Source organism: Aquarana catesbeiana, linkage group LG08 (genome assembly GCF_042186555.1).
Source record: "Aquarana catesbeiana isolate 2022-GZ linkage group LG08, ASM4218655v1, whole genome shotgun sequence".
Taxonomy (NCBI): domain Eukaryota; kingdom Metazoa; phylum Chordata; class Amphibia; order Anura; family Ranidae; genus Aquarana; species Aquarana catesbeiana.
The window spans coordinates 90,181,136-90,208,027 of NC_133331.1; the positions used below are offsets into that span (position 1 = coordinate 90,181,136).

The following is a 26,892-nucleotide window of genomic DNA, read 5'->3' on the forward strand; positions in this document are numbered from 1 at the left end:
GACCTGCTGCGGAGATATGTGAACTGGATCCATAGAGAGCCAGTCACATTCTCCTGCTATGCAAATTGGATGCGGGGAAACCGCATCCAATTCGCATAGGTGTGAACACAGCCTTAATAACAGTATGTAACTTGCTCTGGATCTCTACATTAAGGTAACATTTTCTCTGTGTGCCGCTTTCTTTGATGATGACATCGCAGAGCAGGCCAGAGCATTAGATTGACAGTGTCTCATCCACTGAACCTCTCTATCATCGCGGTGTACAGCAGTTGGGTAGCATACGTGATCCACTGCAATGGTGCACTGTCCACTTCCCTTTACTAAGGCTGCTTTCACACTGGGGCGGTAGGGGGCGTCGGCGGTAAAACAGCGCTATTTTTAGCGCTGTTTTACCGCGGTATTCGGCCGCTAGCAGTGCGGTTTTAACCCCCCGCTGGTGGCCGAAAAAGGGTTAAAACCACTCGTATAGCATGGCTATAGCCGCGGTATTGCCGCGGTATAGCCGCGCTGTCCCATTGATTTCAATGGGCAGGAGCGGTTTAGGAGCGGTGACGTTTTTTTCTTCTCCTGCCAGCGCACCGCTTCAGTGTGAAAGCCCTCGGGCTTTCACACTGAACAAACAGCGGAGGCTGTTTTGGGGCGGTTTGCAGGCGGTATTTTTAGCGCAATAACGCCTGCAAACCGCCCCAGTGTGAAAGGGGCCTTACACAGTGGAATAAGAGTCACATGATCACAGGAAATAAACGATTCAAAGGGTATTCATTCAATGATGTTTTGGCTGGTTTTACTATAGATCGGGGTAGGCAACCCTTTGAGCTTACTGTGCCGAAAAATATTTTCACAGAAATTGAGAGTGCCAGCTACATAGAAAAAAAAAAAAAAACTTCACACTCTCAATCAAAAAAAGGAATTTTTATAAAGCAAATGCTGTAAACGACTTGACTAGGTTTAGGCTTGCTTTGCTATTTGGAACGCGATATTCAGATCGATCTTCAAACAGCAGTAGACAGGCGTTGAGGAGGCAATGTAGCGCCTCCTCATCCTTTGTTTTAACTCTATAATTACCAGACAGCCGTACACATTATGCACAGTTGCAGTGCAGTCCCATTCACTTGAATGGGTTGCGCTCAGCGGGCAGTACTGGCCGCCAAGCACAACATGGGGTAGCCGTTGAGGGGTGGAAAAAGGCAGCTTCACTGCAGGTTTTTACTGCCCCTCAATCGCAAGTGTAAAGAGGCCTAATAGTGGGAAATTAATATTGAGCTTTCAAAGATCAATGGTAAGTGGAAAAGTAAGTGGTAACTTAAAATAGAAGATAGTGCTGCGCTGTAATCAATATAAAAATACAATAGTGCATATAATGTGATAAACTAGACGAATCCCAAATAAAGTGACAGAGTGCAAAGGTACCAATACTGATAAATTAAAAAGAGGATTCCTGTAACAAGTCAACAACAGGCATCCCTGATTACTGATGGACATCTAATGGCATACAGTAAAGTGTAATAACATATAATGTCCTTTTTCTTCTTAGGTAAAAGCAATAATGGTCTCAAAAGATCCCAAAAAGTCAATACACAAAAAAACTGTATGCATGCGGAGTATTCTTTGTATATAGTGCAAACAAGCAAACTAAACTGCTGGCATATAGGTGATAACCTTTGCTTATATAAAGTGCAGGATAAATGGTGACTTTTTATCTTTGGTGCAATACATAGTGTATACAATATAAAGTGCTGGAAAAAAAAAAAAAACTGGTGATAACTCTTTTGAATAAAGTGCAGATGACTGGTGACTTCCTGTCTTTAGTGCGAGAAGTGATATATGGGTGTCCCCTTACCTTACTGCTGTAAGGTAACAGCATATAAGTGTATCTTTGTGGGTAACAGATGTGTTCCCTATGGATCTGTGTCCAGTGACCTCTCAATCTGGTGTTTCCGGATCTGCTTGTGTATGTCCACCTATGCAACCAGTATCCCTCTTTCCAGAAGTGGCTGGTTCAGTAAGCCTCATTAATGGGCGTGGGGAGGTGTAAAAGGTTGAACAGGGGGGATGCTCGAATGTAGTTTTTAAAATTATATATTGGAAACAGCAAACATTGTCAAAGTACTCATATTTAAAATAGTATGTAAAAGCAAAACAAAACGTGCAGCAAGCTCGCCGACGTAGCTTCCGATGCCCAACGTCCTGACGCGTGTTCATCACGGTCACGTGACTTCATCAGGGGGTCAGTGGTAACTTACCCTTGTTCCAGAAGACATGTGCTACAAGGTAAGTACAGTAAGGTTAAAATTAATATGCCAGCCAAGGAGTTCTGATAAATATACAGTTGGAAATAAAGTGTGAGGTGATAGCAGTCATCATAATAAAGTTCTCTCAGATCAGGCCCAAAATGCTTGCACCTTCACACCTCAGAATAGCCCAATTCCTGCCTCATCACACCTCAGATCACCCCAAATCCTGCACCATTACACCTCAAATCCCCAATCCCTGCATCATCACACCTTTAAATTACTGCAAATCCTGCACCTTCGCACCTTAGATCAGCCCAATAATTCCTGCACCATCATACCTCAGATCACTCCAATTTCTGCAACATCACAGCTCAGATCACCCCAATTCCTGCACTTTTATACCTCAAATTACCCCCAATTCCTGTACTTTCACACCCCAGATCAGTCGCAATTCCTGTACCATTAGATCTCTGATCACTCCAATTCCTGCACATTCACATCTAAGATAAGTCCCAGTGCATGAACCTTCACATGTCAGATCAGCCACAATTTCTCCACCTTCACACCTCAGATCACCTCAATTTCTGCACCTTCACACCTCTCATCACCCCAGTTTCTGCACATTCATACCTCAGATCAGCCCAAATTCTAGCGCCTTCACGCGTCAGATCAGTCCCCAATTCCTGCACCCTCACTAACTACTACTTTTAGAAAACACTAACTAGACAGAACCCCCCCCCTTTCAGGGTCCCCATAGTCCACGCTCCATCTTACATCAGGGTCCCTAGAGTGTCCCCATTACATCAGGATTCCTAGAGTTTACCCTTACATCAGGGTTCCCGGAGCCCCCCTTTACATCAGGGTCCCCAGAGCCCCCCACCCCATACAACAGGGTCCACAGAGTCCCCATCCCCTTACATCAGGGTCACCATAGTGCTCCCCCAATACATCAGGGTCCCCAGAGTCCCGCCATTATATCAGAGTCCCTAGATTTACCCCTTACATTAGAATCTCCAGAGACTCCACACCCTTATTTCAGGATCCCCAGAGTCCCCCCCCCCTTTCATCAGGGTCACCTCCTCCCCATAGACCTACCACACTTGCTTCAGGGTCCCCAGAGTTCACCACCCCCTTACAACAACAAGGTCCCCAGTGTCCCCCCTACCATTATATCAGGGTCCCCAAAGTTCCCCCCTTACATTAAAATACCCAGAGACTGCACACCCTTACATCAGAGTCACCAGAGCCCCTCCTTTAAATCAGGGTCCCTATGGGCAGTGTTAATTTTGGCAGCAAATTTCGATTTAGTTTTAGTTTTAGTCCAATTTTAGTCTTCTGCAATTGTTTTAGATTTAGTCGTATTTAGTCGACTAAATCTCCAGGACATTTTAGTTGACTAAAATAGGTTAAAGTGTAATGCATTATTTAAGCATTTCTTTACAATTTCCAAACTCATTATATACTGCTGGAGTGAAAAACCGAATATGTTACTATTTATGGTATTGAGGTATGAACATGCATGACCAGTGTTCATTTTGATGTCAAATTTCAATTTAGTTTTAGTTATTTGACTAAAATGGCATTTTAGTTTTAGTCCCATTTTAGTCGCCTCAGTTGTTTTAGTTTTAGTCGACTAAAATGGTATTAAGTTAGTCCACTAAAATGTTTTAGTCGACGAAATTAACACTGCCTATAGGTCATCCACAATTACATTAGGGTCCCTAGAGTTCCCCCCTTACATTAGGGTCCCAGAAGCTCTCCACACTTACATCAGGGTTCCCAAAGCCCCCCCCATTAAATCAGGGGCCCCACATTTCCCCCCTCACATTAGGGTCCCAAGAGACCCTCCACATAAATCAGGGCGCCCAGAGTTCCCCCATCTTAAATCAGGGTCCCCAGAGTCTTTCCTACATTAAATCAGAGTCTCGAGTCCCCCCACATTAAATCAGGTTCCCCAGCATTCCATCCCCACCTTACATCAGGGTCTGTTCCTTCTCAGTGCAGGACAGGTAGAAATTGGGTGGTGGGGCACTGGGACGGAGCAGGTCTGTGGGAGAAAGTTCTGTCGTCCTGCTCTGAATGCTGGGGCATGGAGGCAAGGTAAGCATGTCACTGGTTGCAAAGACACTGGGTGATCAAAGCAACTAACCACTAGCGCTGAGAGCAATGGACAGTGGCAGTGGGTGGATTCTGTGTTACAGCGTGGAAACACTGGATATTTCACCCATTGTACTTTCAGCAATAAGGAAAGTTGACAACCCGGCTCGCGTGCTGTCATAAATGCAGACATGGGCCATGTCTGTCACGCACACCAGGGGTGCCAACCCCTTCTATAGATTGTTTGTTTATTGTGGACCCTGCTAAAAGAGAATGAGATATAGTAAAACCTTGGATTGCGAGCATAATTCGTCCGAGAAACATGCTTGTAATCCAAAGTACTTGTATATCACAGCAAATTTCTCCATAAGAAATAATGGAAACTCAAATGATTTGTTCCACAACCATTTATTCATAGGTCCTTCAGTTTGTAGTCCATATAAAAAGATTATAGCAATGTGACCAGGTTGTGTAACCAAAAAAAAGTGCATCCATAAATGGAAGCCTCCGCAAAGGGGATTAAAAGCAAAATCCAACAGGAGCTACAGAGTATAAAAGAGAAATGATGCACCTCTAAGTGATGCAATATGTTGTACTTCATTAAATGTAACCATATATTTTTTTATTTTTTTTTATTGAAAGCCTATGGTGTGCATAACACACCCAAAAAACTTCACCCGGTGCCAAAAAAATGTGCTCACACATAAAGAGTGAAACACAAAAAAGAGCAGACGGGTACACTAAAGTGCCTTTCCATGAATCCCCCGGGGCGTTAGGCTCCAGACGGGGACATAGGTACTTACAATGGTCCATCTGGCCGAAACCAGACAGACCCCGTTCTCTGGAGGGCCTGCTGAAACAGACCCACTCAAGTACTAGGTGAGGCTCCCCCGAAGGGAGACCCCATGAGAGAGGGCGAACTAAGCCAAAAGGCCATGTCCACCCCTTCCCAAGACTTTCAGGGCTGGCCCGAGGACCTGCATCCCTACTCATCACACAGTGCAACAAACCGTGTACAAACATAAAAATACAAAAAGTGACAAACATAGGCTCAAATAAATGAAATAAAGTGGGGAAGGGATAGTGAAGAGGAGAGTGAAAAAGGTGGCCATTGTGTAAAACAATGACCAGGCCCTCCAGCCAGGAATAAAAAATTCCTCTGGTCCCAGCCAAAAGGCCCGGCCCAAGAGGCAGGTGCTAAAAAAGCGTGTTCTATGGTGCAGTCACCGTGGTGCCTCAAATCAAAGTGACTGTCACTCACAGTGATTTTATGGCACCCCTGGACTGCCACTCCAGGGACACATACTCCATAGGCTTTCAAGACCAACCCTGACCAACGACCCAGACCACAGCAGCCCCCACTCAAGGCAGAAAGGCATGAAGTTCAGGGAGCTTGGTGAGAGCCCTTTACCATCAGGCTCCACCATCGCTCTCATCACTCCTTCCTAATTACATTCGGGAAATACTAACCACTCCCCCCCCCCCCTCATTAGAGGGGAGTAAGTGTTCTCTCCTGAATAACTGTCCGTAGCTAGAGCTACCACAATCTAGGCCAGAAGGACAGGGACCCGACCCTCCGGCCAGACCCAGATGCAGCACCCATTCTCACCAGGAGCACCCTTCCAGATGGCTCAGACTCAACCATTGGCCGGTCCCCAGTCTGTCTGTCAGGCAACTCGGCATAGTCCCTGCTGAAAACCTGCCCTTCCAGGCACTATAACACCATTGGAATTGCTGGCCCTCCCAAACGAGAGTAGCACAGCGTCTCTTCTGGAAACTGATAAGAACAGATTTTTTTTTTTAATTGAAAAGCCAGTGGCGTGCAAACACACCTCAAAAACTTCCACCCACTGCCAAAAAAAAGTGCCCACACATAGAGAGTGAAACACAAAAATGTGCAACGGGTGTTCAGGGTCCTCCACTAGGGAAAGACCTTACCCTGATCCCCTGGGCGTTAGGCTCCAGACAGGGACTAAGGTACTTATACAATGGGTCCATCTGACCGAAACCAGGCGGGCCCCCGTTTACTGGAAGGTCTGCCGAAACAGACCTACCCAAGTACAGGTGGGGCTCCCCCGAAGGGAGACCCCCAAAGGAGAGGGTGAACCAAGCCAAAAGGCCTATGTCCACCCCCTCCCAAGAATTTCAGAGTAGGCCCGAGGACCCACACCCTACTCGCCACACAGTGACAAAACGTGTATACACTACTGACAAAAAAATACAAAAAAGTGACAAACATGGGGATTAATAAAAACAGTGAGGGAGATAGGAAGATGGGAGAACAGATTTTTTGATTGAAAATGTATACTTTATTTTGCAAGAAAATATACAAAAAAACAAGTACTTAAACAGGGTACATTCCAATCTGTACTGCGACGCAGCGCATAAATACACTATAACATAACAATACATTGACAAGCATACAAATAAATTACATTCATCCTGCGGTATGATGCCTAATGTGTTGTGCAGAGTAATAATACCCCGAAACATCACATCATGCATGACGCCGCATTACCCTGAAAGCATTATTTCAAAAACGTCACAAAAGTAAGGTCATACAGTCTAATAACATTCAAATGGGCAACGGGTGTGCTGGGAGGGTGGAGAAGGTGGGGTAGGGGAGGGAGAAAAGAGTTCACAGACCCGAAGCTTTATTTGAACTGCCAAAGGATACACGGGGGAGGGGGGGGGAATCTTCAGACCTCCTCTTCCTCCTTGATGTCCAGCAAGTGGTAGTCTCTGAGCAGACTGTGGACCAGTCTGTGACAGTCCTCGATGGACATCCTCTCCCGCTGGTGGATGAGGCGCTTTCTGGCGCACCATAAAGCGTCCTTAAAGCAACACAGCACCCGCCAGGCACCGTCAATGACCTCCTGTGAATGAGTTCCACAGAAGAGACCGTTCAACACACCAAAGTGTGTGATAGCAGTCTGTGGTACAAAGTCTTTGAGTTCAGGTTCCAAGGCCCTCAACAGGTCCCGTGCAAAGGGGCACTCCCAGAAAACATGCAGCGCAGTTTCCTCCTGGATGATGCAAAAGGGGCAGTGCCTGTATCTGCACAGGTTTCTGGCATGCATGAATGTCCTGAGTGGCAACCCCCCTTGGATTGCCATCCATGCCAGATCTTTGTGCCTGTTGGTGAGTCTCTTTGAAGAAACATTCCTCCAGACCACTTTACAAGTGGCTGAAGGGAGGCCTGGAACAGTCTCAACAATGTCCGATGCTCTAATCAACTTGTGGATAGTTTTTGGCTTCCACAAGTCGGGCTTCACTCCATGTAGCCCCAGCTCCTTAATAAACTTGAAGGTGTCCAAGTAGTACCAAGAGGTGTCCCAGTTGTAGGGGCTGGAGCTGTCCCATTTGTCCCATCCAAGGGTCCTCCAAAGAGGCAGGAGGAAAAAACGGGACATGGAGTTATCACCAGAGTCCACAGTTCTGTCAACCAATGTCCTGCGGATGCAGTTACAAGCAAAGCACACCCTCAGTAGGGTGGCGATTTTGGGCATGCCCTTACTGCCCTTGAGGGGTTCCTTGAACATAACCACCCGCTTCACTCTGTCCATTTTGGAGCTCCAGGTGAAGTGAAACACCGCCCTGGTGATGGCCTTGCAGGTGTTTAACCCGGGGAGGCCAGGCCTGGGCGAGGTACTGCAACACAGGGAGGATCTCGCTGCGGAGTACCAGTGTTTTGCCTTCGATGGTGAGTTCTCTGAGGCTCCAAAGTCCAAACTTCTGTCGCATCTTTGACAGTCTTTCCTCCCAGGACTTCAGGGCTGCGCCCTCAGCTCCAAACCAGACCCCAAGGATTTTGATGAAGTCCGTCTTGATGCTGAAAGGAATGGGTGCAGAAGAAGGCAGGAACCACTTTCCGAAGAGCATGACTTCTGACTTCCCGCAGTTGTCCTTTGCCCCTGAAGCTTGGCCGAAGTCCTCACAGGTCTGGGCGAGTGTGTCGATGGAGCGCCGATCAGCACAGAACACCGTCACGTCATCCATGTAGAGTGAGCACTTGACCTCCTGTCTGTCCGGTCCTGGTGCGGTGATCCCTCTGATCTCTGGGTTCCGTCTGATGCTTCGGGCGAAGAGCTTTATACAACAAACAAAAAGCAGAGGTGAGAGAGGGCAGCCTTGTCTGACCCCAGACAAAATTGGAAAGGGGTCAGTTTTCCAGCCATTTACCAGCACCAAACTAGAAATGTCAGTGTACATTTTATCCACATACGAACAAAACATTTCCCCAAGACCAAACCTGCGCAGAGCTGTGCACATAAACTCGTGGGATGGGAGAACAGATACTACACTTGATCTTAGCCAAAAGGTAACCATATTGCTACACTTAGATGTGCCTCTCTTCTCTTTTATACCCAGTTGTGACATGATGCTACTTGTATATCAAGTCAAAATTTCTTTAAACATTTTGCTTGTCTTGCAAAACGCTCTCAAATCAAGGTTTTAGGCCCCTTTCACACGGACGGATAGAATGGTGCTTTTGGCTGCGGATTTTCTACTACCGCAGCTAAAAGCACACAATGCTTTCCTATGTCCCCATTCACACACTGCGTTTAGCTGCGAATTAGATACATGCGGTTCTGTGCGGATAGAAAAAATAGAATTGACTGCGTCCAGGAGCGATTTAGCACAGCTATCCGCACATAACCGCAGGTAATCGCAGTGCACTGTGTCAGCTGCGGATAACAGCGCCGAGCTGCTCGGATCCCCGCCAATGCCCGGCACTGTTTGGTATGAATCTTGAGGGGGAACTCCACGCCAAATTTTAAATAAAAAAATGGCGTGGGTTCCCCCCCAGGGGCATACCAGGCCCTTCGGTCTGGTATGGATTTTAAGAGGAACCCCTACGCCGAAAAAACGGCGTGGGCCCCCCCCCAATATCCATATCAGACGCAGCCCGGTCAGTCAGGAAAGGGGGTGGGGACGGGCGAGCGCCCCCCCCCCTCCTGAGCCGTACCAGGCCGCATGCCCTCAACATGGGGGGGTGGGTGCTTTGGAGGAGGGGGCGCCCTGCGCCCCCCCACCCCAAAGCACCTTGTCCCCATGTTGATGAGGACAATGGCCTCTTCCCGACAACCCTGGCCGTTGGTTGTCGGGGTCTGCGGGCAGAGGGCTTATCGGAATTCGGGAGCCCCCTTTAATAAGGGGGCCCCCAGATCCCGGCCCCCCATCCTATGTGAATGAGTATGGGGTACATGGTACCCCTACCCATTCACCTAGGGAAAAAGTGTCAATAAAAAAAAACACTACACAGATTTTTAAAGTAATTTATTAGACAGCTCCGGGGATCTTCTTCCGGCTTCGGGGGTCCTCTTCCGACTTCGGGGTCTCTCCGGTTCTTCTCCGGGTCTTCTGCCGGGTTCCTCTGCTATCTTCTGCTCTTTTGCCGCTCTTTTGCTATAGCGGAGGAGCCCGGTCTGATGCCTTCTGCCTGGAGCCCGGTCTGATGCCTTCTGCCTTCTTCCCTCTTCTCTTCTTCTGATGTTGACACGACGCTCTCTCCCGCTGGAATGCACTCTGGGCGCTCCGCTCTGACTTATATAGGCGGTGACCCCGCCCCCCTATGCCGTCACAGTCCCTGGGCATGCTGGGACTGTGACGTTTTAGGGGGCGTGGTCACCGGAGCTGTCTAATAAATTACTTTAAAAATCTGTGTAGTGTTTTTTTTTATTGACACTTTTTCCCTAGGTGAATGGGTAGGGGTACCATTTACCCCATACTCATTCACATAGGGTGGGGGGCCGGGATCTGGGGGCCCCCTTATTAAAGGAGGCTACCCGGATTCCGATAAGCCCTCCGCCCGCAGACCCCGACAACCAAGGGCCAGGGTTGTCGGGAAGAGGCCCTTGTCCTCATCAACATGGGGACAAGGTGCTTTGGGGTGGGGGGGCCGCAGGGTGCCCCCTCCCCCAAAGCACCCACCCCCCCATGTTGAGGGCATGCGGCCTGGTACGGCTCAGGAAGGGGGGGGTGCTCGCCCGTCCCCACCCCCTTTCCTGACCGACTGGGCTGCGTGCTCTTATAAGGGTCTGGTATGGATTTTGGGGGGGACCCCACGCTGTTTTTTTGGCGTAGGGGTTCCTCTTAAAATCCATACCAGACCGAAGGGCCTGGTATGCCCCTGGGGGGGAACCCATGCCATTTTTTTATTTAAAATTTGTCGTGGAGTTCCCCCTCAAGATTAATACCAAACAGTGCGAGTCGGCACCCTGTCGGGTTGCCATGGAAATGGCAAACCGCAGCCAAACGCGACTGCAGCTAATCGCACTGTGCAAATGCAGCTGATCGCAGTGCCTGGAGTCTTGAACTCCACAGGAAAAAAAAACATGCTTTTAACTGCGGCAGAATAGCCGTCCATGTGAAAGGCGCCTTACTGTAATTGCTGAATGTTTAGTCATTCTTTAAGCCTGTGCTGACAGATCTTATTATCTTATTATCAGTTGTAAACTAGATTTGAACACTGTCTGTCTGTTCTAACAAAGGGTTAAAGATCTCAAGATTTGGATCCTGCCTTGTATGCTAATGAGGGGATTTCTGTCCTGATAGTCTTACAGATATATGTTTGCTTTATGACAGATCCAACTGTGTCATAAACCTCTCTCCGGATAAGAATGCTGTACTAAGAGAAGCTTATCGAGTGCTAAAGGTAACATAGTATGTGTGTAAATATTTAATAAAAATGATCAAAAAGCATTATATTTTTCTTTTATAGGAAACTGATGATGAAAAAAGATGGTGTGATGAACATTTTATCAATTCTGTCGCACGACTAGGCGATGCCAGAAGCATGGGGACAGATCTGAAACAAATTTATTATACTGCTTTCAATTCTCCATCAGCTTTAATAAAATAGCTCTGTGACAGAATGAACCTGCCCCTTACCACTTTTTATTTTTTTGTCTGTTTTGAGTAAAAATCTGTGGCATCTTGATGGAAATTTGTCTCATCTCCCGTAGTTAATCTGATGCAGAACTCTGCAAGTCTGTCACATTTAATTTACACAGCGCTTCATTATCACTTGTGTGGATGCAGAAATCTGTCAGTTTCTTTTGCTCAACCCGCAGGCCGAAGAAAAAAGAAAACTCTTATTTTATACCAAAGCCTGATAACAAGCAGCCTGAAGCCCCGTTCACACTAGTGTGATTTCAGAGGTGACTGCTGTCGCACAGCATTGCACAGCAGTTATAATCACATTTTCCATGTTTTCGGAAAAGATACATACAGTTGCTTCTTTGGTGCTGTTACAGCACGAATTTGGCCCTATAGACTTTGATGAAAAAGGCACTAAAAACACATGTAAACGGCGTTTTTAGTACATTTTTGGCAGGGTTTTGTGTAGGTTGTTAGGGAGCTGGCCTCGCAGGCATCCTAACAATGAGTGACTCATTCCTGTCCTGCTCATTCAGTTGTCACTCAGCGATTCTGAAAAAAAAGGTGATTGGGTTTCTCCATTATCCAAATCAGGCCCTTAACATGGGCGGAACCCCTTCCTGGGAAAGAATCTTTTCCCCAGGTTGATGACGACAAGGACCTCTTCTCCACAACCCTGGCCTGAGACTGACACTAAAAATTGGATCAAGTGGCAGCTGCACTAGTGTGAACCTAGCCCAAATTTGTTGCCAATTTGCTTAATAAATGTTCTTCTGTGTATTCTGCCTCTGCTGACCTCTTCTACTGCCATGGTGGTCCATTGGCTTCAAAACATTTTGATTTACTGACTGGGAACAAAGATGCAAATAGGGAACTTTGAATTGACTGGGTGCTAACTAGGTTATGGTTGCTTACTCAAATTAATAAACCCAGAGAGTTAACATGTCAGACAAGCAACTAGCATTTCAAAAGGAGGGCGCAGTAGTTATGATTTTTTCTGCTACACTTTTATTGTTATTTTAACCAATACCAGGCCTTGGATTGGAATATGAGAGAGGCAGGAAAAGTTGAGGTAGGTGTAAAATTTCACTTGCCCATACCTTTTGAATCTGTTAGAACAGTTATTTTTTATTATCAATGCATTTTGTTAGGGCTGAAATAATACAGGTTGGGGTAGGGCGTTTCAGAGGATGGGAAAGGCTTTGGAAAGGTCATGGAGATGTGCATGGGACGAAATGAGAGAGCAGGAGGTCTTGGGAGGAGCAAAAAGGACAGTTTTGATTTTGAGCTGAGTTTGGTGATTTAGCTGGGAGTAGAGTTGTGGATGGCTTTGTATGTTGTTAATATTTTGAATTTTATTTATTGAGTGAGCTTCTTAGAAGCCAGTGGAAGGATTGGCAGAGAGAAGACTGGAAGCCACAGAGCAGTAGGTATGGTGAAGAAGTCTGGCAGCAGTGTTTGTGATAGACTGAAGGGGAATAGCCTGTGTAGAGGTACACCACTGAGGAAGGAGTTGCAATAGTGGAGGCGAGAGATAACAAGGGAGTGAATTATTTTGGCCCTTCTATTGTGGACATTTCCAATAATCTGGAATGCTGTAGTCTCGGTATGCTAAAAATAAACAAAAAAATTACTATCATTTTGGATGAAGAATATTCTACCTTAAGATAGTCTATCATATCCCAAACAGAGGGAATATTTCTCATTTTATCTGCAGTCCTCAATGACACAGCATTTAAAAAACGTTGTGTTTTACAGGATGGTGGAGAGATGTACTTTAGTGATGTCTACTCTGACAAGCAAATTCCCAGTGAATTAAAGCAAAACAAAGTTCTATGGGGTAAGTGCACCATACCAATGGTGTATTCATTATTATATTGTCAAATATGATTTCTGCACGATGAGCTAAAAAATCTGGGATATTACCTTTAAAGAAGCTATTTTCATCAGTTCTCAGCCTAGCACCCTTGATTAATACATAAAGCAGAAACCCAGCACACATGAAAAACACTGTACATAGAAATATTGTCAAATGTATTATTTCTACATTTTTCCTGTGTTTTACATGCTTCTTGTAGAGGGTAACGCATCCATAAATTTACAGAAAGAGTCTCTTCCCTGCTTCCCTGACACTAGTAAAGTATTGCTGCCAACATACAGCTTTCTGGTACAGAGCATATTAATCTTAGGAAGCACAACCCAAGCTGGACTGGGTTCAGAAGGGTTCTTCAATCGAGACCCAACATCCTCAGGCTCACCCACCTGGCTGATTGATATAATCTTGACCTATAAGCACATCAATGCCATGGTGTACTAGGAAATTTAGTCTTGGCAGCAGGGTGACATATAAGAAGGAAAACTCTCCTACAGTTCAGCGTCTTTTGAAGATTACTGGACACGAAAAGGAGCACTGGAGTTGTATTTTGAACTAGATTTTCAGACACTTTAGAAAAATGTAATATTGTGCTTTATTTGCTTTGCTTACTGAAGGGGTAAGTACATACTTCCTGTAGTTCTTAACTGGAGTTTGATATTCAAAACATATTGATACAGTTGTTTCAATTAAACAGAATCTTCACCCTAGAAAGAAAAAAAAAAAAGAAGTCAGCCGCTACAAATACTGTAGCTACTGACTTTTAATAAAAGTGGACACTTACCTGTCCACTGATGCAGTGCCATCCTCCCCAGGGCTGGTTCTCCGCTGGTCTTTGGGTCCCAGTTGCATGTTTACTGTGGCAAACTGGCTGTGACTCCTTGTGGCTTCACAGCTTCCCATTGCGCATGCACGATCTGTGCTGCGCTTTGTGAATGGTCCCGCAGCCTTCTGGAACCTGTGACATGTCCCAGAAGACTGCAGGCAAAGAGGGGGTGGGGCTGAACTTCCTCTTGGATCGCCTAGGTGATCCGAGCACAAGTGGGAGCGGGTACCTATCAAAACTAAGTACCCACTCCCCACAAAAAAAATGATCAAATGTAGTATGTGCCAAATGTAGTAGAGGAGAGAATACATAAAGCAGAACTTCCCCCTTTAACTTGATCTTCTTTACATGTATATTTTAGAGACATTTATAAAAGATTATAGGTGAGGGAGGAAGTGGAGACGGATCTCCTATCACAAATTGGAGTAGCAGCAAGGATGGGAAGTGTTATCATAATGGGGGATTTTAATTATCCAGACATAGATTGGGCGGAGGGAACCGCGCATTCATTTAAGGCTCGCCAGTTCCTCAATGTCTTGCAGGACAATTTTATGGGTCAGATGGTAGACGCACCAACTAGAAATAAAACATTACTGGATCTACTGATTACCAACAATACGGACCTGATCATGGATGTGGAAATGCGGGGCAATTTAGATAACAGCGATCACAGGTCAATTAGTTTCAGTATAAATCACACAAATAGGAAACATAAAGGGAATACAAAGACACTGAATTTCAAAAGAGCCAACTTCCCTAAACTACAAACCTTGCTAAAAGGCATAAACTGGGATAAAATATTAGAAACAAAGAATACGGGAGGAGAGATGGGTTTGCTTTAAGAGCATATTAAATAAGGGCATTAGCCAATGTATCCCATTGGGTAATAAATTTAAAAGAGCGAACAAAAGTCCTGGATGGCTTAACTCCAATGTAAAAATGCATATAAAAGCAAAGGAGAAGGCCTTCAAAAAATACAAGGTTGAGGGATCATCCTCAGCATTCAGACTTTATAAAGAATGCAACAGGGTATGTAAAGGTGCAATTAGGACAGCTAAGATAGAACATGAAAGACACATAGCGGAGGAGAGCAAAAAAAATCCCAAGAAATTCTTTAAGTATGTAAACAGTAAAAAAGGGAGGACAGACCATATTGGCCCCATAAAGAATGAGGAAGGACATCTAGTTACAAAGGATGGGGAGATGGCGAAGGTATTGAATTTATTCTTCTCCTCAGTCTTCACGAGTGAATCGGGGGGCTTCAGTAACCAAAACTGCAGTGTTTATCCTCATGACACAACACAGGAAGCACCTCCATGGTTAACAGAGGACGGAATTGAAATTAGACTTGAGAAACTTAACATTAATAAATCACCGGGACCAGATGGCTTGCATCCGAGGGTACTTAGGGAACTCAGTCAAGTGATTGCCAGACCGTTGTTAATTTTTACAGATAGTCTACTGACTGGAATGGTACCAGCTGATTGGAGAAAAGCCAATGTAGCACCTATATTTAAAAAGGGCCCAAAATACATCCCTGGGAATTACAGACCAGTTAGCCTAACATCGATAGTATGTAAACTCTTGGAGGGGATGATAAGGGACTATATACAGGATTTTAGTAATACGAACGATATCATTAGCAGTAATCAGCATGGATTCATGAAAAATCGTTCTTGCCAAACCAATCTATTAACCTTCTATGAGGAGGTGAGTTGCCATCTAGATAAAGGAAGGCCTGTAGACGTGGTGTATCTGGATTTTGCAAAAGCATTTGACACAGTTCCCCATAAATGTTTACTGTACAAAATAAGGTCTGTTGGCATGGACCATAGGGTGAGTACATGGATTGAAAACTGGCTACAAGGGCGAGTTCAGAGAGTGGTGATAAATGGGGAGTACTCAGAATGGTCAGGGGTGGGTAGTGGGGTTCCCCAAGGTTCTGTGCTGGGACCAATCCTATTTAATTTGTTCATAAACGATCTGGAGGATGGGATAAACAGTTCAATCTCTGTATTTGCAGACGATACTAAGCTAAGCAGGGCAATAACTTCTCCGCAGGACGTGGAAACCTTGCAAAAAGACCTGAACAAATTAATGGGGTGGGCGACTACATGGCAAATGAGGTTCAATGTAGAAAAATGTAAAATAATACATTTGGGTGGCAAAAATATGAATGCAATCTATACACTGGGGGGAGAACCTCTGGGGGAATCTAGGATGGAAAAGGACCTGGGGGTCCTAGTAGATGATAGGCTCAGCAATGGCAGGCAATGCCAAGCTGCTGCTAACAAAGCAAACAGAATATTGGCATGCATTAAAAGGGGGATCAACTCCAGAGATAAAACGATAATTCTCCCGCTCTACAAGACTCTGGTCCGGCCGCACCTAGAGTATGCGGTCCAGTTCTGGGCACCAGTCCTCAGGAAGGATGTACTGGAAATGGAGCGAGTACAAAGAAGGGCAACAAAGCTAATAAAGGGTCTGGAGGATATTAGTTATGAGGAAAGGTTGCGAGCACTGAACTTATTCTCTCTGGAGAAGAGACGCTTGAGAGGGGATATGATTTCAATTTACAAATACCGGACTGGTGACCCCTCAATAGGGATAAAACTTTTTCGCAGAAGAGAGTTTACCAAGACTCGTGGCCACTCATTAAAATTAGAAGAAAAGAGGTTTAATCTTAAACTACGTAGAGGGTTCTTTACTGTAAGAGCGGCAAGGATGTGGAATTCCCTTCCACAGGCGGTGGTCTCAGCGGGGAGCATTGATAGCTTCAAGAAACTATTAGATAAGCACCTGAATGACCACAACATACAGGGATATACAATGCAATACTGACACATAATCACACACATAGGTTGGACTTGATGGACTTGTGTCTTTTTTCAACCTCACCTACTATGTAACTATGTAACTATGTGTCCTTTGATTGTGATTTGGTTAATGCTTGAATGTAAATGTTCCTGTGAGGCTAGGCTCCCCATCCAATTAGTTGTTGACCTTTTGTTGTTCTTTTCTCATGTCAACCTCTCATCCATTTTCAGTTGTGTACTATTTACCCAAAGACTCACAGCTTTATGTAATTCTCCTATAGACTAAAAGTCTTGAAAAATGTATTTATTTTATATCATTTTGGGAAAGGTATAAAAAATTTGTATTGGCAGATTTGGCATGTTAATACGAAAACATTTTGTTATACCTGCTTCATAAATGCAAAAAATGCTTGTTAGTCTTGGTAGAAATCTGTTCAGCTTATAACATCTTGTGCTGCACGGTTATCATTTAAAGTGTTCGGGACCATGCCTATCTGTATCATGAGCAGGATGACAGTTTTTGTTATCCTGATACAGTAAGGTGAATGAACAATATCATACTAGGACAGGGAGTATGGTACTGGCAGGAAATGCATGGAGTCACTACATCTAAGGACTGGTAGGATGCAATATATATATATTTGGCTTTAGATACGCTTTAACAATGACGTTATAGATAATTAACCCATGTATTGTAAAAAGAAATATAGCGCATATACTGTGAAAAAACCACAAATGAAGAGGGGTGTTAATAAATGATGACAACATCAATTAAATAAATAAAACGTGAGTTTCTCAACATAAATGAATAGAGTCCAAATAAGTGAACAACATGTGATTATAAAGTGTCCCACTGATAAGGGTGAGTGAATATATCAGACGGCAGATGTTCAAACACAGGCAAATCTTTAAATCTCCCAGCAAAAACACATCCATCAGCTGTATGAATCCTGATAAAAGTAGTGTGTAGAAAACTCTTACCAGATGGATTGGATTCCCTTGTCAGCGACAGGGAATCACTAAAGCAGGGTGCCCCTCAGGGCTATGGAACAGATATCCCGACTCTGAAACCTTCTGGGTCCAACTCTGCATGAATGTCCCGGAGTCGCCAGGTGGATTCTCACAAATGATAGCCAAGGCACATGATCAAACGAAGCGAGACATCTCACATGAACTTGAAGTGGATTTTCTCTCAGATGGTATGTGGAGAAAAAATGAAAAGCCTCCACATAGTGTAGATGAAAAAAGGTGGGTTTTTTATTGCTAAAAAGCCTGGTTACAATAAAAATGTGATCACAAAACAGTGGAAGGCCTATTGGTCGAAATGCGTCGGGCGCTTTCAGCATCTTCCTTGTTGCCCACTTTGTTTTTATTTTTTGTGATCACATTTTTATTGTAACCAGGCTTTTTAGCAATAAAAAACCCACCTTTTTTCATCTACACTATGTTGAGGCTTTTCATTTTTTCTCCACATACCATCTGAGAGATAATCCACTTCAAGTTCATGTGAGATTTCTCGCTTCCTTTGATCCTGTGCCTTGGCTATCCTTTGTGAGAATCCACCTGGCGACCCCGGGACATCCATGCAGAGTTGGACCCAGAAGGTTTCAGAGTCGGGATATCCGTTCCATAGCCCTGAGGGGCACCCTGCTTTAGTGATTCCCTGTCGCTGACAAGGGAATCCAATCCATCTGGTAAGAGTTTTCTACACACTACTTTTATCAGGATTCATACAGCTGATGGATGTGTTTTTGCTGGGAGATTTAAAGATTTGCCTGTGTTTGAACATCTGCCGTCTGATATATTCACTCACCCTTATCAGTGGGACACTTTATAATCACATGTTGTTCACTTATTTGGACTCTATTCATTTATGTTGAGAGACTCACGTTTTATTTATTTCATTGATGTTGTCATCATTTATTAACACCCCTCTTCATTTGTGTTTTTTTTCACAGTATATGCGCTACATTTCTTTTTACAGTATTCCATGGTTTTTGTCACTCCGTATGTAGCTGCTTTATTTCCTTTTAGTATTTATCTTCCAGCGCAGTGTATACTCACTTTAACTACAACCCATGTATTGGCATGTCTCCTCTTGTTCTATCTTATTGTGGCCCATAGGCTGACACTAGTGGAAAACTTCTTTTTCTATCCAGTTGCAATAAAACAAATAATCAGTTATAAATGTACTGTACACTCTTTGTTAAACAGAGGAGGCTCACACAGTCTCCACTGTTATCACATTACTGTTGTATGTTGTCCTTCACCATTATCTACAAAAGTGTCTGCCCTTCACTAGCTTTCCTTATTTATTCCTTGAAGTGGAACATTTATTTTTACAACTGTGTATCCAGTGTTGTAGAAACATAGAAACGTGACGGCAGAAAAAGACAGAGTAATCCAAGTCTGCCCATTTTTAAAAAAATTTTTTATGTTTTTTTTTTGTGGTTAACTTTTTTGTATAGATCTACAGTGGGGAAAGTATTTTTTGTATAGATCTACAGTGGGGAAAGTATTTTTTGTATAGATCTACAGTGGGGAAAGTATTCAGACCCCCTTAAATTTTTCACTTTTTGTTATATTGCAGCCATTTGCTAAAATCATTTAAGTTCATTTTTTTCCTCATTAATCTACACACAGCACCCCATATTGACAGAAAAACACAGAATTGTTGACATTTTTGCAGATTTATTAAAAAAGAAAAACTGAAATATCACATGGTCCTAAGTATTCAGACCCTTTGCTCAGTATTTAGTAGTAGCACCCTTTTGATCTAATACAGCCATGAGTCTTTTTGGGAAAGATGCAACAAGTTTTTCATACCTGGATTTGGGGATCCTCTGCCATTCCTCCTTGCAGATCCTCTCCAGTTCTGTCAGGTTGGATGGTAAATGTTGGTGGACAGCCATTTTTAGACTTCTCCAGAGATGCTCAATTGGGTTTAAGTCAGGGCTCTGGCTGGGCCATTCAAGAACAGTCATGGAGTTGTTGTGTAGCCACTCTTTTGTTATTTTAGCTGTGTGCTTAGGGTCATTGTCTTATTGGAAGGTAAACCTTCGGCCCAGTTTGAGGTCCTGAGCACTCTGGAGAAGGTTTTCATCCAGGATATCCCTGTACTTCGCAGTATTCATCTTTCCCTCGATTGCAACCAGTCGTCCTGTCCCTGCAGCTGAAAAACACCCCCACAGCATGATGCTGCCACCACCATGCTTCACTGTTGGGACTGTATTGGACAGGTCATGAGCAGTTCCTGGTTTTATCCACACATACCGCTTAGAATTAAGGCCAAAAAGTCCTATCTTGGTCTCATCAGACCAGAGAATCTTATTTCTCACCATCTTGGAGTCCTTCAGGTATTTGCAGGCTTTCATGTGTCTTGCACTGAGGAGAGGCTTCCGTCGGGACACTCTGCCATAAAGCCCTGACTGGTGGAGGGCTGCAGTGATGGTTGACTTTCTACAACTTTCTAACATCTCCCGACTGCATCTCTGGAGCTCAGCCACAGTGATCTTTTGGTTCTTCTTTACCTCTCTCACCAAGGCTCTTCTCCCCCGATAGCTCAGTTTGGCCGGACGGCCAGCTCTAGGAAGGGTTCTGGTCATCCCAAACGTCTTCGATTTAAGGATTATGGAGGCCACTGTGCTCTTGGAAACTTTAAGTGCAGCAGAATTTTTTTTTGTAACCTTGGCCAGATCTGTGCCTTGCCACAATTTTGTCTCTGAGCTCTTCAGGCAGTTCCTTTGACCTCATGATTCTCATTTGCTCTAACATGCACTGTGAGCTGTAAGGTCTTATATAGACAGATATGTGGCTTTCCTATCCATATAATCAAACACAGCTGGACTCAAATGAAGGTGTAGAACCATCTCAAGGATGATCAGAAGAAATGGACAGCACCTGAGTTAAATATATGAGTGTCACAGCAAAGAGTCTGAATACTTGGGACCATGTGATATTTCAGTTTTTCTTTAATAAATCTGCAAAAATGTCAACAGTTCTGTGTTTTTCTGTCAATATGGGGTGCTGTGTGTACATTAATGAGGAAAAAAAATGAACTTAAATGATTTTCGCAAATGGCTGCAATATAACAAAGAGTGAAAAATTTAAGGGGATCTGAATACTTTCCATCCCCACTGTATGTTTATCCCAAGTATGTTTGAAGCCATTTATTGTTGACTGTGTCACTACCTCTGTTGGAAGTTTATTCCAAGCATAAACTATCCTTTCAGCAAAATAATACTTTCTAAATTTAGTTTTGAACTTTCCTTCAGTTATTTTGAGGTCATGTCCCAGTGTTCTTGATTTTGGTTTCATATTGAAAAAACTGCCCTCCTGAACCTTATTCACCCTCTTGATGTATTTAAAGGTTTCAATCATGTCTCCTCCTTCCCTTCTTTCCTCCAGACTGTACATTAAGTTCCTGAAGTCGCTCTCAATATGTTTTATCCCCCAGACCTTTTACCATTTTTGTTACCCGTCTCTGGACTCGTTCTATTGCATCAATATCTTTCTGTACGTGAGGTCTCAAGAACTGGACACAGTATTCAAAATTAGGTCTTACTAAAGCTGTGGATAGGGAAATCAGAACCTCCTTTCTCCTGCTGGTGATCCATCTAGTAATGCATCCTAGAATTGTATCCACTTTTCCCACTGCCTGGTCACAGTTTACTCATTTTGCAGTCATCTGAAATAAGTACCCCCAAATCTTTTTCCTCTGTAGTGCTGACCAAAACTGTACCCCCAATGTTGTATTCTCTCTTTTTCTCTAAGTGCATTATTTTACATTTAGAAACATTGAACTGCAGTTTCCACTGATTTGACCAATCTTCCAGCTATGCCAAATTATGTTACATGTTACAGACATCTCCAGGGATTTCTACTCTATTACACACCTTTGTATTATCAGCAAAAATACATACCTTGCCCAACAAGCCTTTAGTATTATCACTTACATATAGATTAAATAGAACAGGACCTAGTTGTCATAAAGAAAATGTATACTTTCTATGTCTACTTTTGTGTTCAATGTTACAAAATAAAAATCTTTTTAATCAGATAAGTGTGAAATATGACATATGATTTCACATTTACAACTTGCAAATGGCAAGCTCCAAGACTAATGCTATTATTCTACAGGCTCAAGGAGCAGTTAGTTGTTCGTATGAAATAGGCTTGAATGGCAGGGGAGCTCAGAGTATACACACTGCTTAAAGTAATTGTAAAGGCTGAAGTTCTTTTCTCTTCATGTATGAAGGTAAAAAACCTCCTGTGTGTTGCTCCCCCCCCACAGCCCCTCCCTTATACTCACCTGAGCCCCCTATTGATCCAGCGTGGGTCTCTCTCACCTCATTGGCTGTGACACAACAGCAGAAGCCATTGGCACCTACTGCTGTCATTTACATCCAGTGAGCCAATAAGGAGAGAGCAGGGGGTGGGGCTGAGCCACAGCTCTATATGTCAAAAATATTGAAATAACCTAGACCAAAAAAAAAAAGTATTCTTTCCCTTTAAACCCTTAAAAAAAACTGCAAAAAGGGAGAACTATTAGTGATCAAACAGCCAAGTTGGCTGTTTCATGCACTCACATTGCTCTTTCTTCAGAAACTGGTCTATTAATAATTAGGGACCCCAGGGCAGCATTGGTGCATGCTGAGCATACTTTAATAAATGCTTTATTTTGGGGAGAAGCAGTACACAAGTATAAAATGAACAAGCTAACATAGGATTCCTAATACAAATTACAAATTAGAGACACAATAAAAACAAGGCACAGGGGCCCTAGAAGTTGGTGAAGCTAAAGTAGACATTTCAGTAACAGAAATCTCAGGTCCCAGTTTCCATATTTACATCCTGGGAACCAAGCAAGCAACCACTTTTTTTTTTTTTTTTTTTTGTAAATGCTTAAAAGAGTATATACCCAATCAAGGGGTAGGGAAGAAATAGGAAAGAAAAATAGGGGGGGGGAGCTGATCATCGATAAATTTTGTACTTTTGCCAGTGTAGCGGTTTGGGTTGATTCTAACAGAACACAAAGGGAAGGGCCTAAAGGTTGCCTTTTTTTGTCTTTATACAGGAGAATGTATTAGTGGTGCGCTCTGCTGGGAAGAACTTTATCAAATTGCAGAAGAAATTGGTTTCAGCCCCCCACGGCTAGTCACCTCCAGTTTCATCCAAGTGAATAACAAGGACCTGGAAGAAATTATTAGTGGGTCTGCTAAGTTTATTATATTACTTTGACATTGTGCATTGTGGAGCTGATTTTAAAGAGTATGTAAACCCAACATTTCATATCCCTGATATGTGTCTGCTGTACCATATACTTGTATGAAGAAGTATCCTTTTCTCTTTGCATTGCTTCCTTTGTGTGAAATCCCTGGTGTCTCTGCTTTCCTATTACAAAACTGACCACACCAAGCAGGAGAACAAAGCGTGGTCAGTTCTCTAACTATGCTGAAAACTCAGCCTGCTTTCCTTTCTTCGATCAGACTTGTCCTGACACCCCCCCACTGAGCCTTTTAAACTGGGAAGTTCAGTGTATTGCTGCCTCTCCTCCCCCCAGCTCTAATGCAACTGAGAACAGAGGGAATGTGATCACTTATAAAAAAAGGGGGAAAAAAAAGGGTATTTATAATGTTTTTCTGTATCCGTAAACAACAATTCTGCCTTTCATTTCTATTTTAAAGTGAATGGGTTATTTTACAAGGTGATTGATCGTTTGCTATCATTTTAACGTGTACAAGGGTGTATTGTTTTCAAAAACGAATTGTGACTGCCATTGTATACCTTCCTAAGATTGCTTAGCACTGATGACCAAATTCATCCAGATATCTCAGTTTTTGATGGGTACTGTGACGGGAGTTACTTGTGGCGGGGGCCCTGTGGAACCGAGAATCCCTTGGGGAGGTTGGGAACTCATTGTTTCAGCTCCCCATGCACCTTCTATGTGTAAGTGACAGATCTGTCTGATCTGTACTACTCAGACTCGCTGTACAACCACACTGGAATATGTGTGTGTGTGTGTGTGTATACGTGTGTGTATATATATATATATATATATATATATATATATATATATATATATATATATATATATATATATGGGAATGCACTGGCTATGGGATAATGGGATACACCTGTTAAGTAACACCCTGTGATGTTGGTATAAATATCTGAAGTTTTTATGGATCATTGCACATAGCCTGATGAAGAGCATGGTATGCTCGTAACTGTACAGTAGCGCATTGCACTTTATTGTCTTGATATGAAGATTATTCAAAGATAAAAAGAAAAATTTGCATTGGAGAACGTGTCCCGTCGTTTTTCTATTGATTATTGGTGGAAGATTGGGAGTCCATCCTGACACTATACTCCAGAAAGAAACCGCAAAGGAAAAAGAAGGAAGTAACCCACCCTATTTCTGTGTATATATGTGTGTGTGTATATATATATATATATATATATATATATATATATATATATATATATATATAGTATATTGTCTCATACTGTTGTGGACTGTTTGCTGGGTCGTTTGGGGTGTGGCTGTATTCCATTGTTCTGTTGTTTGTGTCTGCCTTGTTAGAAATGTATTATGGGATGGATATTTGTGTTCCTTATTGCTGATTGGACAGTTTACCCCACCCTGAATCCAAGGGGAGGGGGCATTGTCCCTGAGTGGATATCGGTTGTTACATGTGTTTCAATAAACAGTTCCATATTCAAGCTGTGTTTCGCCTGGTTCTTAGTTACAATATTCAGCTGTAAAATCTGATATCTGAAGGTCCAGATTGGAGGAAGCAGTGTACTGATGGAAGCACTCCAGCAGAGTGTGGGACAGGATCCGTTTGTCAGGGCTGGGCTCAGCCCTTCCTTCTCTGAGCTGGCCCGTCAGCTGTCGGCTAATTGCCGGCTCCTATCTCTCCACAGCGACTCACCTGTTGATGCTATCCTGCTCGTCAGTCCTGCCTACTTAAGCCATCCAGCCCAGATGATCTCTGCCTTCGCCTTGGTCACATCTTTAGAGACGCTCTCCTGTGTTCCTGTTAAAGACTTGCTTGGCTGACATTCCTTCTGGTTCCAGATCCTGCTTGCTGTTCTACCACGTTCATCTCTGGCTCCCTGATGTTTTAGCTTGTCTGACTATCCGTTCCGGATAAGCATCGGTTGATGTGAAACGTGTTAGCTGAACTCGCACAATTTCATTACCGCATGTTGGGGACGATTTCAGAGACATCTGTGTGGGTTTCTGCACAGATGTCAATGGAAATCGCATCCCGAAGTCGCCAAAAGTAGTACAGAAACTACTTTTGCAAATCGGTGCATCGCCGCAAATGTGGTGTCGCACCGATTAGGACGGTGTCATTACCGGCAATTGGCACCAAATTGACATGTCAAATCGCATGCCAAATCGCACCAATGTGAACCAGGGCTCCTTCCCTCTTCTAATTGAGAAGAAAGAAGGATTGGCCATGTCTGAATTTCTGGTTTCCCTAATTTTCTACAGCCAGCTTACTGTGATCAAACTCTATTGCCTTTCAGGAACAAAAGCTTTTCTATGATGATATGAAAAATATGTGAGAATTTTTCATTTTATTGCGTGACCTATTCTGTCTTATGTCTATGTTTTAGGTGACTACAATTTTGTCTCTGCTACATTTCGCCTCTTCAAGCTCCCTGGGGCCTCTGTAAAGGAAAAGGGTCAGGTTATTTATAATGGAGGAATCACAGGCTGTGAGAGTGAAATGAAGTTTGATGCAAACGTCACTTTTAAGGTAACCCACTGTATATTTAATGCAATTGTGTGAAATATGTTATTAATATTATTTTTTTTTTGGCATGGCACAATGGAAGTGTCAGCCAGGTGAACTCTTTATTCACATGTCTCTCTTTAGATCTTACATACAGCATTATATCACCATTTAATCTGCCTGAGTGCTGATCACAGGTCTCCAAATATAAGAGCTTGCCAATTCGAGAACACCTGAGTGTAGAGAGACACCCCCATGCTCCACTCATTGGCCCCTCATACGGGCACCAGCTGAACGTTAACATGAGGTAGGCAAAGGGATCAAAGGAGGGCACACTGATTAGGTAATTAGTACTCTTGCCTTACATTGCTGGGGTCTTAGATTTGATTCTGGACCAAGGATACTATTTGCATTGAGTTAGTATATGCACCATATATTGGCTTTCGACTACACTGAAGACCTGTCAATTCCTACAAACTAAATCTTTCTATGAGTTGGGCGAATGATACAGGTTATTAACATTAACTATTACTTTCTATTAACATGCCTGCCTCATTTCATATAAATCAATTAAATAGTTTAGGAAAGTAACGGCTACATACACAGATATATTTGCTGTTTTTTTTTTTTACAGAAAGATTTATTAAACAAATCAGCATTACAAAACATTTGGCATTAAACATGCATCAAAGTGCATGAGAAAATATTCACTGATTACATTTATTACTATAGGGAATGTAATCCCCAGTTAAATACCATACAAGACTTGATTACTAGAACTATAACCCTGATAATTGGAATCTGTCCTGTCAACCAACATTACACAGCATCCCATTCCTTAATAACAAGCAAATAGACAATGAAAGATGGAAAGTCAGTGGTGGGGGGAGGGGAAAGAGGAAAGGAGGCAAAGCAAGGGGAGGTGGGGAACAGTCTCAAAGAGTAGGGAGACATGAAGGGAGGGCTGAGGAGAAAGGCTGGAAGGAGCACCCCACCTTAATTATGTTAACCACAAGCATCTATCCAGTTAGACCAGACTTTGTTGAATTTACCTGGGCATTGTCTGCTTTCGTACGTGAGTCTATATAGGGGCAACACTGCTTTAACTGATTGTCGCCATGAGTCAGGAGTAGGAGGCTCCACCAATTTCCATCTTAGAAGTATTTCCCTTCTGGCGTAGAAAAGGGAGAAAGTTATGCAAAGCTTAACGGATCTGTCCCCCTCTACCTCCTCTAAGTGACTTAATGGCAGAACCAGAGGGTCCAACGGTACAGTCTTGTTACACAGGTCGCTCAAAGTCGTGACTACTGCCTCCCAGTGTGGGAGAAGTCTAGGGCAGGACCAAACCATATGCCAAAAGGTGCCTATTTCATGTTTACATCTAGGGCATGTCGGGTCCAATTGAGGGTATATG

General features: G+C 43.4%; 1 protein-coding gene across 1 annotated transcript in view; it reads left to right on the top strand.

Annotated features, from left to right (window-relative positions):
* The window catches only part of LOC141105916 (arsenite methyltransferase-like), a 70,820-nt gene that overhangs the window by 12,563 nt on the left and 31,365 nt on the right, over positions 1–26,892 (top strand). Inside the window, exons 6-9 of the mRNA XM_073596124.1 lie at positions 10,920–10,989; positions 12,972–13,053; positions 22,805–22,936; positions 25,360–25,502. Coding sequence (XP_073452225.1) covers positions 10,920–10,989; positions 12,972–13,053; positions 22,805–22,936; positions 25,360–25,502 — 427 coding nt within the window. The remainder of the gene's footprint in view (positions 1–10,919; positions 10,990–12,971; positions 13,054–22,804; positions 22,937–25,359; positions 25,503–26,892) is intronic.